This window comes from Cavia porcellus, unplaced genomic scaffold, assembly GCF_034190915.1.
Source record: "Cavia porcellus strain 051 isolate PalLab524CR breed Dunkin Hartley unplaced genomic scaffold, mCavPor4.1 scaffold_24, whole genome shotgun sequence".
NCBI lineage: Eukaryota > Metazoa > Chordata > Mammalia > Rodentia > Caviidae > Cavia > Cavia porcellus.
The window spans coordinates 44,186,019-44,198,552 of NW_026947507.1; the positions used below are offsets into that span (position 1 = coordinate 44,186,019).

General features: G+C 45.2%; 2 protein-coding genes across 9 annotated transcripts in view; one reads left to right on the top strand and one right to left on the bottom strand.

The window, feature by feature from the left end:
• The window catches only part of Angpt2 (angiopoietin 2), a 48,274-nt gene extending 39,986 nt beyond the window's left edge, over positions 1–8,288 (top strand). Inside the window, exons 8-9 of the mRNA XM_003479393.5 lie at positions 2,753–2,883; positions 5,473–8,288. Of these exons, the coding sequence (XP_003479441.2) occupies positions 2,753–2,883; positions 5,473–5,633 (292 nt within the window). The 3' untranslated portion in view covers positions 5,634–8,288. The remainder of the gene's footprint in view (positions 1–2,752; positions 2,884–5,472) is intronic.
• Mcph1 (microcephalin 1) overlaps positions 1–12,534 on the bottom strand; it is a 186,215-nt gene that overhangs the window by 88,685 nt on the left and 84,996 nt on the right. For all 8 annotated transcript variants that reach the window (XM_063234982.1, XM_013143416.3, XM_063234986.1 and 5 more), the window contains one exon: positions 8,407–8,484. In XM_063234982.1, the coding sequence (XP_063091052.1) occupies positions 8,407–8,484 (78 nt within the window). The remainder of the gene's footprint in view (positions 1–8,406; positions 8,485–12,534) is intronic.

Here is a 12,534-nt window from a genome sequence, read left to right on the forward strand (position 1 = left end):
CACTGTGTGACACCTGCACCAAGCCTGCAAGTGATGTTCAGAGGAGCATCCAAAGGAAGTGGTCACCCCTCTGAGTCTGTAAAGCCTTGGGGTTCCAGGAGGGTCCCAAAGGACAGCACAGGAACATGGCAGGAGTCACAGGGCCGAAAACTGCTGCCCGGCCACACACCATGGCTGGCAGCCCTGCCTCAGACTCTGTGTCCGGTTCAGAAGTACATCTGTACTGAGTCTGATGTGACTTTGAAGAAGTTGGCGAGGCTCAGTCTATCAATACTCAGTAACAAAAGCAGGGTGCCTGGAGAGGTAGGAGACTTCATGGTGTGATAGGACAGCAGGCCCCGCTCGACCTCAAAAAGACCAGAGCCTCACTAGATGCCGAGATACAAGTGGTTCTCACTGTGTCACCTCCAAGCTAAATATTTTCACAACTGGCAACAGTTAGGAATCTACAACAGAGCAACTAAAAAAAAGAAACACAAAAATTAAGGATTAGATGTTTGTATAAGAAGATTTTACAGAATGGGCCATTACCCTCATATGCTAACATTAGAAAAATACTTTGGTTCTTAGTGGATGTTTCCTTCAGAATGCCATGTTTTTGGATACTCCATTTAGAAAAAAACACACTGGTTTAAAACTTAATTTCCTTAGCAACATGAAACTTATTACATAAATGTTACATTATCTCTTTACCACACTGTGAAGACAATCAATTCACACAAAAGCAAAATGAATTAAAGCATGTAGCTTGTGAGCTGGATGTGAGAACTCATCTCTGCAATCCCAGCACTAAGGTCAGACCTGGCCTGGGCAACTTAGGAAAAGCCTGTCTCAAAGTAAATAATAATAAAAAATTAAATGAAACTTAGGAAAAGCCAAGAAGGATCAGTTGCTAAAGAAGGGGTGGGATGGGTATGCCGCTCAGTGTAAAACTCCTGGGTTAATCCCTAATACCTCAAAAAGAGGGAAGAAGGAAAGGGAGGAGGAAGCAGGAGGAGAAGGAAAAAAGGAAGATAGGAAGAAAGAGAAGTATAGCAAGAAAAGGAGGAGAAGGTAGGGAATAAAGAAGAGGAAGGAGAAGAATGAGAATAGGAAAGGAAGAATGAAACAGACAGAAAGAAAGGCTATCCTTGATAATCAAATTGTAAAAGAAAGCACTTTAGTGGGCCATCATCAAAGGATCAAGAATCGCAGTTTTCAAACAGGCTCTAATAAAAATAATATTCTCCCTTATTCTGTTTGCCTTTAGGGGAATTTAATGGGCTGCATGGGAACCAACTGTTGTTCAGTAAGACAGGACAGGCATGCAGAGGAGTAGCCAGGAAGAAGGGTCCTTGCAGGCCCTGACTGGACCCATGAGAAGGGACCCGTGCAGAGCAGAACGGTGCCCGAGGAGAACTTGCTGAGTTAACACTCTAGCGAGCTCAGAGACCAGAGCAGGCTGGGCTCATTTCTCAAACATGCTGGAAATGCTGAAATTCAGCAGGCCGGTCAATGCTGTATGAAGTATCTAGGGCTGCTGTATTTTAAAAAAGCCATGTCTGAGCCATTATCCTGGGAGTTATTGGGAATACGCTTAGGGAGCTCCACCAAGGGGCTCTGTGCCCATCTGTCCACTTTCCACCCCATAAGTAAACGTCTCAGTGAAGCACTCGCTAGGGTGAAAACAAAGCAGAAAGTAGCACACCTGGAGAAAATCCCGGCTCCACAACTCACCAGGTCTGACTGGCATAGTTCTGACCTCTGAACCTAGAAATGGCAGACACGGTGCCACCAGCTCTGAGGCTGTCGTGGGCTCAACACACACCCACTAAGTGCTGAGACCTGAGCAGCTTCTCCTCTTTTCTTGCACTTTGTTCCAACAGGAATTCTTGCAAATATTAGTTCCAAAGCACCATGCTTCCAAGGTAGGCAGTGAGCACCAGCAGCTTTCACAATGACAAGCATAATTCTAAGGGCACACAGCACAATTCTGCTGCACTGCAGCACTTTCGATTTGTGCCTCCATCTCCACCAATGCCCCGCTCCCCGCCCACTGCCATCGCCTGAAAATGAGCTCTCATCTGCCTGAACCACTTGCACATGGGAACCCCAGAAAAGCCAAACATTTTCAAAAATCACACACTCTTCTGCCTTTCCTCATCGGGCCAGTGGCTGACTGAGACATGCTGTGCTGACCCCCTAAAAGCCATTTTTCCTTCTCGGAGCTGATGAGATCAGAACACCATATAGAAATGGGGCCAAGCAGCCTTAGAGGGTCACATTCTCCACAGCTGTGCCTATTTCGACCCCAGCTTCAACGATCATTCCTTGTCCGCTGTCCTCTTCACCCCACACCCAGCCCTGCTGCAAGCAGTGACTCTGAGATCGCCCCAGCAGCACGCAGTGCTCTCCAGGGGACAGTGACTAGAGACCTGGGGGACGCTGCTCCCTGCGGCACCCCCTCTTCTGTTTATCTGAGGGCAGCAGAACAATGAGTTATAGATTTCTACAGGGACTGCTGATATTTGTGCAAGTGACATATGCTGAAGTTTTCATGAAAACATCCCTCTTCGCTGAGGGATCTGATGATAAGTTGGTTCCTGTTTATACCGGTGCAAATGTTTTGTCCAGAGTAGGTACTGGGGTATACTGACCAACATAGAACTTGCTTCTGTACAATGGAATTCTTCACTATGAAAATTTTTCCACCACAGTAAATCAACAACTCAAGCCAATTACATCTTTTATTTTTTCCTTTGCATGCTTACAGGATTCACCTTAAAGGACTCACAGGCACAGCCGGCAAAATAAGCAGCATAAGCCAACCAGGAAATGATTTTAGCACAAAGGATGCAGACAACGACAAATGTATTTGCAAATGTTCACAAATGCTAACAGGAGGTAGGGATGATACTTCTGTCTTCCTCTTTGTCTTGGATAATTTATAGCACCAAAGGCAAGCCCATGGGACTTCCCTCTGGTACTGGTGACCATGTCCAAAGTTTCATAAAGAGACAAACCAGCCGGACACAGGTAAATTTGTTTTTTGCTTTTTTAGACTGGTAAGTTTGAAGTGAAAATGTGACAGGGGGTGAGAATTGTCAGCAGGCCAACTGTGTCCACTGAGGACCCAACCTTAGCCAGGAAGGGGACAATCAACACTCAGGCAATTCTCCCGAGTTTGTGCCTCCTGAATGGATGGCACATTAGAGCATTTTGTTCCAGTTTGTTTTATTTCTTATTAATATGTTAATGTCCAAACAAGGAATTTTCAGTTCATAAGTATTTTATTAACACATCGCAAACATTTATAAACACAAAGAAACTAATTTGGCAACCTGTTTTTCAGCGTATCAGAGTAAAGTTGAGTTACTGCCAACTTTAAACCAAGGCCTTTCTTGTTTTCCACCCCAACTGTTTAAAAGCCAAACAGTGCTCCCTCCATGAGTGGACTGCAGTGGCCTGCATGCTGGAAGCTGGGTCAGTGTCAGGAACATTTAAAATCTCCCTGAGAGAAGTAACTGTTAGACACTGTGTGCTCCCAGTATTTTAAAGTTTAGGAATGGAGTTACAGGCACCAGCTAGTAATGACAAGATAAGGAAGAAGGCTGACAGATGCCGTCTAATTGGCTCTGAAAACACTAACATTTGAAGAAGCACCAGGGGCCCTGCCACGAATGCCAGCAGGAGTCGGCAGGGTTTAATGAGTGGAAAACAGAAGCTGTACCAGCAAAAATGGGTCTGTTGGCACCCAGGGAAATCAAAGGCTGGCGCTGAGGTTGGTGCTTTCGTAAGGATCAGGTGGTGTTGCACTGGACAAGGGGAACACTGAAGTTGACACTAGATTGGCATTTCACGTAGGAATTGACAATCAAGAGGAGGATTTATTTATGGGAAAAAATGGAAGTCAGTGGCTTTCCTGACTTTAAATGTCAAGTCTTTCCTGCAGCAAGAATTAGATCCTATTAAAAAATCAGTCCTCTTGGGGATGTGGGTTTCTCCTGCTAGTTACATAATTTTGAGTGCAGAAAAGTTACTGCACTGATTTTGTACAAAGTTTCTGGTCTCCCTCATTCCCATCACAATAATCCTCTCTAAAGTCATCGATGAGGGGGGCACAGACACCCCTAATCCTTTTTCCTGTCCTCTATTCCCATACTCGCGGCCGAGTCCGATAGGCTACAGTTCCCAGACCACTCGTGTGCCATGTGCAACTCCAGAGCCTAGGTGGGTGCATCCCTATCCAAGGAAACAACTTACTTATTTACCAGGATCAAGATTTAGGGGCTGAGAGTGGAGCTGGGGGTAGAGGGGAAGCAGCCCGAGGGGGAAAACAGCGTCTGCGAGTGGAGAGGCTGCACTGGGGCTCGGCCAGTGAGAGTGGGATGGTCGGGGGCAGTGAGTTCTGCTGTGGGCAGCAGGCTCCAGAGGCTGGATCCGCACCTCAGGTTCCAAGTCACACTGCTGGCTCCCTGCGCCTCACCATCTCCATCTACACCCAAGGCTGCCACCAAGAGAGAGGGCAAGGGCCCCGCCTGTACTCCAGGGTATCTTTTCAGCAGGTGTTTGCTTGTTTGAGATAGGGCCACACATGCTGCTCAGGCTGGGCTTGAACTCGAAATCCTCCAGCCCACTCTCCCAGGTACAAGGTGATGGCTGTGCACTGCCACTCCCAGCTCGGAACCAGAGATTTGTAAGGAATAAAATTTCATAGATGTGGTAAAAGCCAGCCTAACACCACTTCCTAGGCCCTTGAATTGAGTTTCACTCACTTTTAGTTTTCTAACTACTGAGACATCCACCATGCTTGTGTTAACTGTTTTTTAACATCAGAGCATTAACCTCAATGATATCGTACAATGGACCCCCACACGAGATGCTGCAGACTCCTTCAGATTCACACCTGTAAATAGAGGTGTGTCTTCCTGGAGGCCCTGGCACTGGTATACTACCGTCCGAGGGCCATGCCAAGGATGAAGGGGGACCCTGCCACCTGCTTTCTGGGTGCCCCTGTTGCACCACGATAGCCGTCAGGTTCCACTCAATTGAGCCCCACTGAGTACTAAACATTTGGCTTCTGTTTTAACCAGAACGATTTCTGATGTGGAAGAGCCCAAATCCCTCAGTGGCTGTGCTGCAGGGGCTAGAGAGTAATCAGGCCTGAGCTCTCCAAGGGCTCTTGTGAGTTCTGCTGACCCCTGGGTGTGCTTCTGATCGCACTGCCAATCAGACACCATGGACAACAGGCTGACCCATGCAGCACAGGGAATGAGCAAGCCGGCTCAGAAGGCTGTATGCCACAGTGGGAGTGCGAACGAGTGGGGCTGAATGGAGGGCCAGCCATACGCCCACCCACACAGCACATTCCGAGGCACGCCACCTGCACCGCCTGCTGCAGGGGTCAGGTCATGACAGCCAGCTTTGCCCAACGCCGCTCTGTGCAATGAGCCCTCCCTCACTCCTGACTCCTTTCATTTTCTGCGTCCACAGGCTGGTGGTTTGATGCCTGCGGCCCTTCCAACCTGAACGGAATGTACTATCCACAACGGCAGAACATGAACAAGTTCAATGGGATTAAGTGGTACTATTGGAAGGGATCTGGCTACTCGCTCAAGGCTACCACCATGATGATCCGGCCAGCAGATTTCTAGGTGCTGGAGCCCACCCCAGGGAGAGCCCTGTACCGTTCCCAAGGCAGATCCAAAGCGCTGCACCTACTACCACCTGCTATCCTGTCTCCCACAGCAGGGCCCTGGCCGATGGGTCCACAAGCTCCTGACTGTAGTTGAGTCCGGAATAGCAGTCATAAGGAACCAAAGCAAAACCCAAGGCCAGAAGCAAGCTGGCAGAGTGTGCGGGTAGCACACCTACACGGAGATGACAACTCACAGACTCTGCTGTCACAACGAAGAATGTCATGTGCGCGTTAATCAGTAAATAACTGGAAAACAGAACCCTTGACATTATATAGCACAGATAATCTTGGAACTGCATTCCTCCAAGCATTGTTTATAGACTGTGTAAATATCCATGTGTCCTGAATTCAGCATCACTGTCACAATTAAAAGGAAGTCAGAATTTTCTAAGCCATCAAAATACAATATATATTCAGGGATTTTTCTGAGAAGTGCTTATTACAGTTTACCATTTGGAAAAACATAGTGCAGTTTAACTCCTCTTACGTGCTTTAGGTCTGTATTTTAAATACATCATATTTACATATCTCTTGACAGCTTAATTCTAAGTTAATGCTCAGATACATACTTCAAGTTTATATGGTATGAACTTCTACGATCTTTAAAATTACTAATAGAGGTAATTGCTATTTGGGTTTATATGAAGAGTGTACTATTTTTATTCTGCCTGACTGTTAAATATGAAGGTATTTTTAGTAATGAAATGTAACTTATTGAGATATGTTTAACTTTTATGATTATAAGTTCTATAATTTGGTTATGAAACAACTGTGCCCATGACAAAAAGTTTAATTTTTAATGAAGGAAATTATACATTTAAGTCTATGACAAAGACACTTTTTTCTCACTAGAATGGCAATGTGGTCTATTTTCTCATCTAGCTAGATTTATTTTATGGACTAAGCTTAAATTTAATTTGTGGTTGAGAAAAGCAATTCATCTGAGACATTTACGAAGCTATACTGCTCAAGATTTTACTTATTTAAGAAACAAATAATCTGCATGAAAAAGAATGTTTGACTTCCATCAGCACCCTGAAAGGAAAGAGTGTTTCAGAGAACAAACTCCTATGCTCAGAGTATACCCAAAGTGCACAGAGAACTTTTGAGGGTGCAGCTTTTCTCTTAGGACTGCAAAGTCTTGGCTCCTACAGTGTTAGCTTCTTTGGAAGCTCCTGTCAGTCTGCATAATGAACGTCTGCATAATATTCAGAAGCAGTTCCTCATGGTCACTCTGAGGTAGGAGCTAGGAAGGGAGCTGGCACTTCCAGTGTGTACCTCCATGTCTTCCGGCCCTACGCTTCCCCTTTATTCTGCCTTCTCCTGTATTCGGCTCACCCTGCACTGCAAGTGTGGCATTAGGGCAAGTGGTGCTGCTCAGAGCTGGCCTGGCCTATGCATGCTGATCGCCTGCAGGCTGTCGTCCACGCTGCTCCCCATAGTCAAGTTCCCCTTAGGCCTTCCTGGCTGAGAGCCGATCCCACTGTGGCATTTGACTCAAAAACTCAATGAGGCTCTAATAAATCCACATTTGGTTTTTAAGAATTCTGGTAACTAGAACACTTCTCAGGTTCAAAAGCCCATGTAAGTTTGTAGTATCTCTATGGCCATAATGACAGATGCTGAGGTAAGAAAATGGTAACACAAAAAACTGGCAACAAACCACTATATCAATTTCTCATGTAGGCAGGAAAAACAAATTTCAAAGACAAACTACTGTGTTACTCAGAGTTATATATAATCTCATTTGACAGAGAATGAGAGGAATTTGTGTTTTTACTTTACACTTCAATTCCTTATGCTGTATTTCAAACAAAGGGTCCTGCTGAGAGGAATTTTTTCTCTCCTTAGGAAAACATTTACAAAGTTGAAAGGAAATCAAAACAGTAATCCTAAAAATGAAAACAAAAACAATGCAGTGACCTAGAAAGTTGCAGTGACTATACTTAGAGTTCAGCGCCCCACTACGTCACAGCCAGCGGTGACTTGGGCAGTCACGCAGTACAGAGGGAGGATGGTGCAGCCAGGCCACCAATCTCCTGACAGAATCAGCTAACACAGCAGCCAACAACTCTGAAAATGAAAGCTGACTTCTTACTGCTGTGCTTCCAATAAAATGTCAGATGACGCACGTCGTTACTGCTTAATCTTTGAAAAAAACAGATCCTGGAACTTCCCCATTAAACACTTGAAACACTTAAAAGTCAGTTACACCGAAGTGGAGTTTAGGAAAACCATCAAAATATAAAGATTATATTAAAATGCTAACAAGCCACCATTTTTATATATCTCAGCTCTACTTTTAAAGGCATTTGTGTTTAAAACAGCATGAAAGATACAATGCCACCTTCCCAAGGGTAGTTTTTTTTTTTTTTTTTTTTTTTTTTGGTACCAGGGATCGAACTCACAACTGTGTGCTTGCAAGGCAGGCGCTTATGCCGCTGAGCTGAATCCCCAGCCCCAAGAGTACAGTTTTTAAAATTACTTTTGCTTTCCTCAATCCTAAGAGCTTTTCCTATCTAAACTTTCTTGAGATCACATTTTTTACTGCAATTTTACAGAGTATCATCACATTCTCAATATGATCTCATAAATAAAAGGCATTAAGTTCTGTGGATGTCTTTAATTTCAGCATGACTGCACTTGACCTAGTAAGTGGAGTTTATGTTTACACTGGTTTCCAATGCAAACAAGACTGCATTTATCGTAAGAAAAAAAATCTGACTTACAGGAGCTGCTGGGAAGTAGGTAGAGAGTTCAAAAGGCTCCTCAGAAATCCAATGACCCAGCTCCAAAGACCACAGTACCTGGAAGGGACACAGCAAGAGAACAAGATGATAGCTTTGCGAGGGTTCTGTGGGCAAGGACTCCCGAGAGGCACTTTGACAACATAGCAGAGACAGACAAAACGGATGGCAGCGACCACCCCACAGGTCTGAAGTAGCTGTGTCCCCGACCAAGAAGCCCAGACTCTGCATGTTGTATGAAAGTCATGAATAGAAATAAATACTTGGCTAAGGACAAGTTTCATGATAACTAGAAATACAAATTGCTGTCTGAGAGAAGTCAAATACTTAAACAATTTGTTCTTAAATATATGAAATAATATTTGATTTCCACGTTATCAATTTATAAACACTCCTCTGCAACTATTCTGTGACTTTAATAATTTAGAAAACACACTGGGAGGAGATGGACCACCAGCAGTATTCCTGTAGACTTGGGACCATTCCTAACAATGGCTGGTGCCTTCAGGAGAAGGTGTCTTCTGCAAGTAGAGGGTCTCATAAGCAAGCTCTTACTTTCATCTCCACCATCACCACCACTCAGTTATTATTTGAATCCACAAATTTTTAAATGATCAAACGAATGTTTTGTTTTATTTCAACAATGAGATTCTGTAGTCATCTCTATTCATGACCAAACTCCCTGGTAATATTTCTACACATAGGTAGACTTCTTACATCTAAAGTAATCAGACTAAAATATGCACTTACAGTTATTTAAATCTGGTTTCTGTTTCTTACATTTAGTAAACTCACTGTCCTTCCATCTGAAGTATGAGCTCTTCTAAGCGAGCAGAATGAAGCCCAATACTTCCTATTTGTTAGGCTCTACGGTTTAGTAATTTTTATGGGAGACTAGTTTTAAATATTTCTTCTTTAAAGCTCTTTACACAATGTGAGAGAACAATGTATTTTTCCTAGTAAGAACAGGCCAGTTGTGGGACGAGTAACAATGAGAACAGGGCACAGAAGATGAACGCGGTTCTCAGTACCAACCTGATCTCTAAATGGGTGCCTTCATTTACTCAAGCACTGCACTGTGTGTTCACTTGGAAATAGTTTAGTGAGAGCCTACTGAGAATAAAAGCCTGAGCTAGCTGGTGGAAAAGAGCTCTAAACTTGGCCACTCACACCAGATGGGAGCTATGAAGGAAGACCACACAGTACAGAGGCCCGAGGAAAAGGCACAAGACGGAGGCACACGGGAAGTCACACGGGATGGGGGTGGAGAGGGACGTCAGACAGCATAGCTTCTCTGCTGTTGTCATGGGAAGCTTCAGGCGGAGCAGAAGTCTAGGAGAAGAAAGAACAGCCGCGCATGTGAGTTGACGGGAGGCTGGGTCTTGTATGAGGAAGCCATCAGGCAGAGAGAATGTCCTGGGAGAGGCCATCCGTGCCTTCTTGCTACAGCAACTGTGCCACGGCAGAGAGGAGAGGGGGAGTGCTGATGGGTGCCAGAGTGAGACGCAGCAGGAGCACAGTCTGCTCCCTGGTGAGCTGAGCAGCATGGCACAGGCAACGCAGAGCAGGTAGAGAGCTAGACCACAGCCCAGCTGAGACCAGAGAAGGGGCTCTGGGGAGAGGCTGGCAATGCAGAGAAGCAGAGCTTCGCGTGGAAAATCTGCATCCCTAGAGATGAGGAGCCCTGATCAGTTTAACTGCTTCACCTCCGGTCCGCTCTGTGTGTGCAGCAGCGTTTTGTCCCTTAGGTATTCCTCCCTCATTTTGATTGCATAAACACGCTGGGAGAAAAATTTATTAATGAATCCAAGAAAACAAGTTATTAGAAAATTGGTAACTTTATACCAAAATCAGGTTTCTGTCTCCCTTTCTAATAGGTGGAGGTTAAAAAGATTTAAGTAGGGGCTGGGGATTTAGCTCAGCAGCATAAGCACCTGCCTTGCAAGCAGGCAGTCGTGAGTTCGATCCCCAGTACCGATAAAAAGGAAAAGAAGACAAAAAAAAAAAAAAAAAAAAAAAAGATTTAAGTAACGAAGTATTTACTTCTATTGGCCACTATATTTGATCACATTCAGAGAAACAGACACTATCTATATGTGTGGGTCTCTACCAACTTATAGTCAAACTAATAGGTAAAGAGTTTTGAAATGAGGCCCATATTCAGACATGAGGCAATGTGACACAGCACGGTGGGAAACCATGATATGCCCGTGAGAGAAACCAGGAACTAGTCTTAAAAAAAGTGTGTGGCACCGAAGTTCAAGTAAAATCCACATTAAAATGTCAAGTGACTTAAACAGCCTTGAGGAGAAAGCTTAAGTCAATTTGTTCCTTTCTAAATGTTAAGAAAATAAAACCACAAGAGCATTCCAGTAGAATTTTGATAAGTAAATCGATACATTTAACTGCATGCATACCCTAGAATACTGCATAAGCTAGCAGAAAATACAATTTATTAAATTCATCAAGTCAGAACAACAGTGAAGCTCTGGCTGAAGTAGTTTCATTAGCCAAAGCTGTCTTTACCTTGCCAGGGTGTCCAAAATAGAGGAAGTCTACTTTGCAAGGTCACAGGTAGGGTTGTAATGAGCTTAAAAACAAATTAATCCAACACACTTCCCATAAAATATCTGATAAACCAAATAACTGAAAAGCTAAATAAAGTAAGGGGAGGGGAAGCATGAAAGAGGAAGATCAAATTCTGGTTACAGCCCTTAAAAGGGCACAAAGGTATTTCAGCACCTCCTGCCACAACTCTCCACATCTGTATGGGACACACTGGATAATAAAACGGTAGTGTTAGATACTTGAGGATGATCAGGCACCACCCTACACTTGCTGCCGAATTCACATACAAAGTACCTTCTTGTTTTAGTCTTAGATGAACAGCTGCTAGAGAAACAATTCTCCAAGTGCCCAGCTGACTGTGCATTCCTTCCACACTGGGGAGCCCGGGCCGGTGTCTACCCCTCTCCACCACCACACCCATGGGGTAACGTTGGGGCAGGCAAGTGGCAGTGAGCCCAAGGTGCACACCACCACCGTTACTAAACAGAGGACGGGCAGCACTGGACTCCACAGGGCAGAAAAAGCCCACCTCACAGTCACGACACCGAGAGGGGCATGCTCCCTCTCTGCCGTCTCCCGATTCTGACTCGACAGCCTGAAGGGAAAGGGGAAGCGTCCACAGAAGACAGAAATGTGACAGGAGCATCAATGCCGCAAAGGGGATGAGTGAGCAGTGACCCACTGTGAAGGGCAGAAACTCGGATGTCTGGAGAAGGAAGACCGAAGAAGCATCGAGCTGGCTTGCGAACTCCCAGCAACATGAGAAACTGGGGAGCCAAACATCTGTGAGCCTGGGTGAAAAGAGGGACTCTGCCCGGCCTGCCTTCTCGAGAGTGAGATGAAGGGACATCAACACAGCTGTTTAGAGGGCAGCAGGGAGGGACCCTTAGACCTGCTTGGTGTGGCCCTCACGCTGACACACACTGCCAGGGTCAGGGCCCCTGACAGGACCTGGCCAGTCTCCCTGGGACCTGAGTCAGCCCAGAAGAGAAGGCACACAGATACTAACACCAAGGGCCTCCTTTGCCCACTGCCCTATCCATACGGGGTCACTGGCATCTGCTTGGCCGTGCCAACCAGCTGCCGCTGTACAGGGCTCCCACAGGGACATAGCATCCCAAGCAGACGGCAAACCCATGGGGACGTGGGGACGGGAAGTCCTTGAGCCTGGTGACACCCATTCTGAGTGCGCCAAAACATCAAGGAATTTATGAGTGGTGTCGCCCAAGAAGGAAACAGAAACAAAAGGTTTCCCGTCCTACAGACACTTCTGAGAGAACCGTACTTTGCAGTGGGTAGTCCATGATGGGCACAAAGGAAAAAGCCATCAAACTACAAGTTACTGGCTCATCAGGGAACGCAAACAAAAATGTAGCAGAAATACATAGTAGATTAACTGGTTCAGGCCACAGTAATTACATGATACTAACGTACAGAAGCATCACGTTAGTATCATGCTCGCATACATAAAATCTTAAAAAAATATTATACCATCTTGAGCAGGTGGGGGAGGGGAAATAAGGTCACTATAAAAAATAGCTA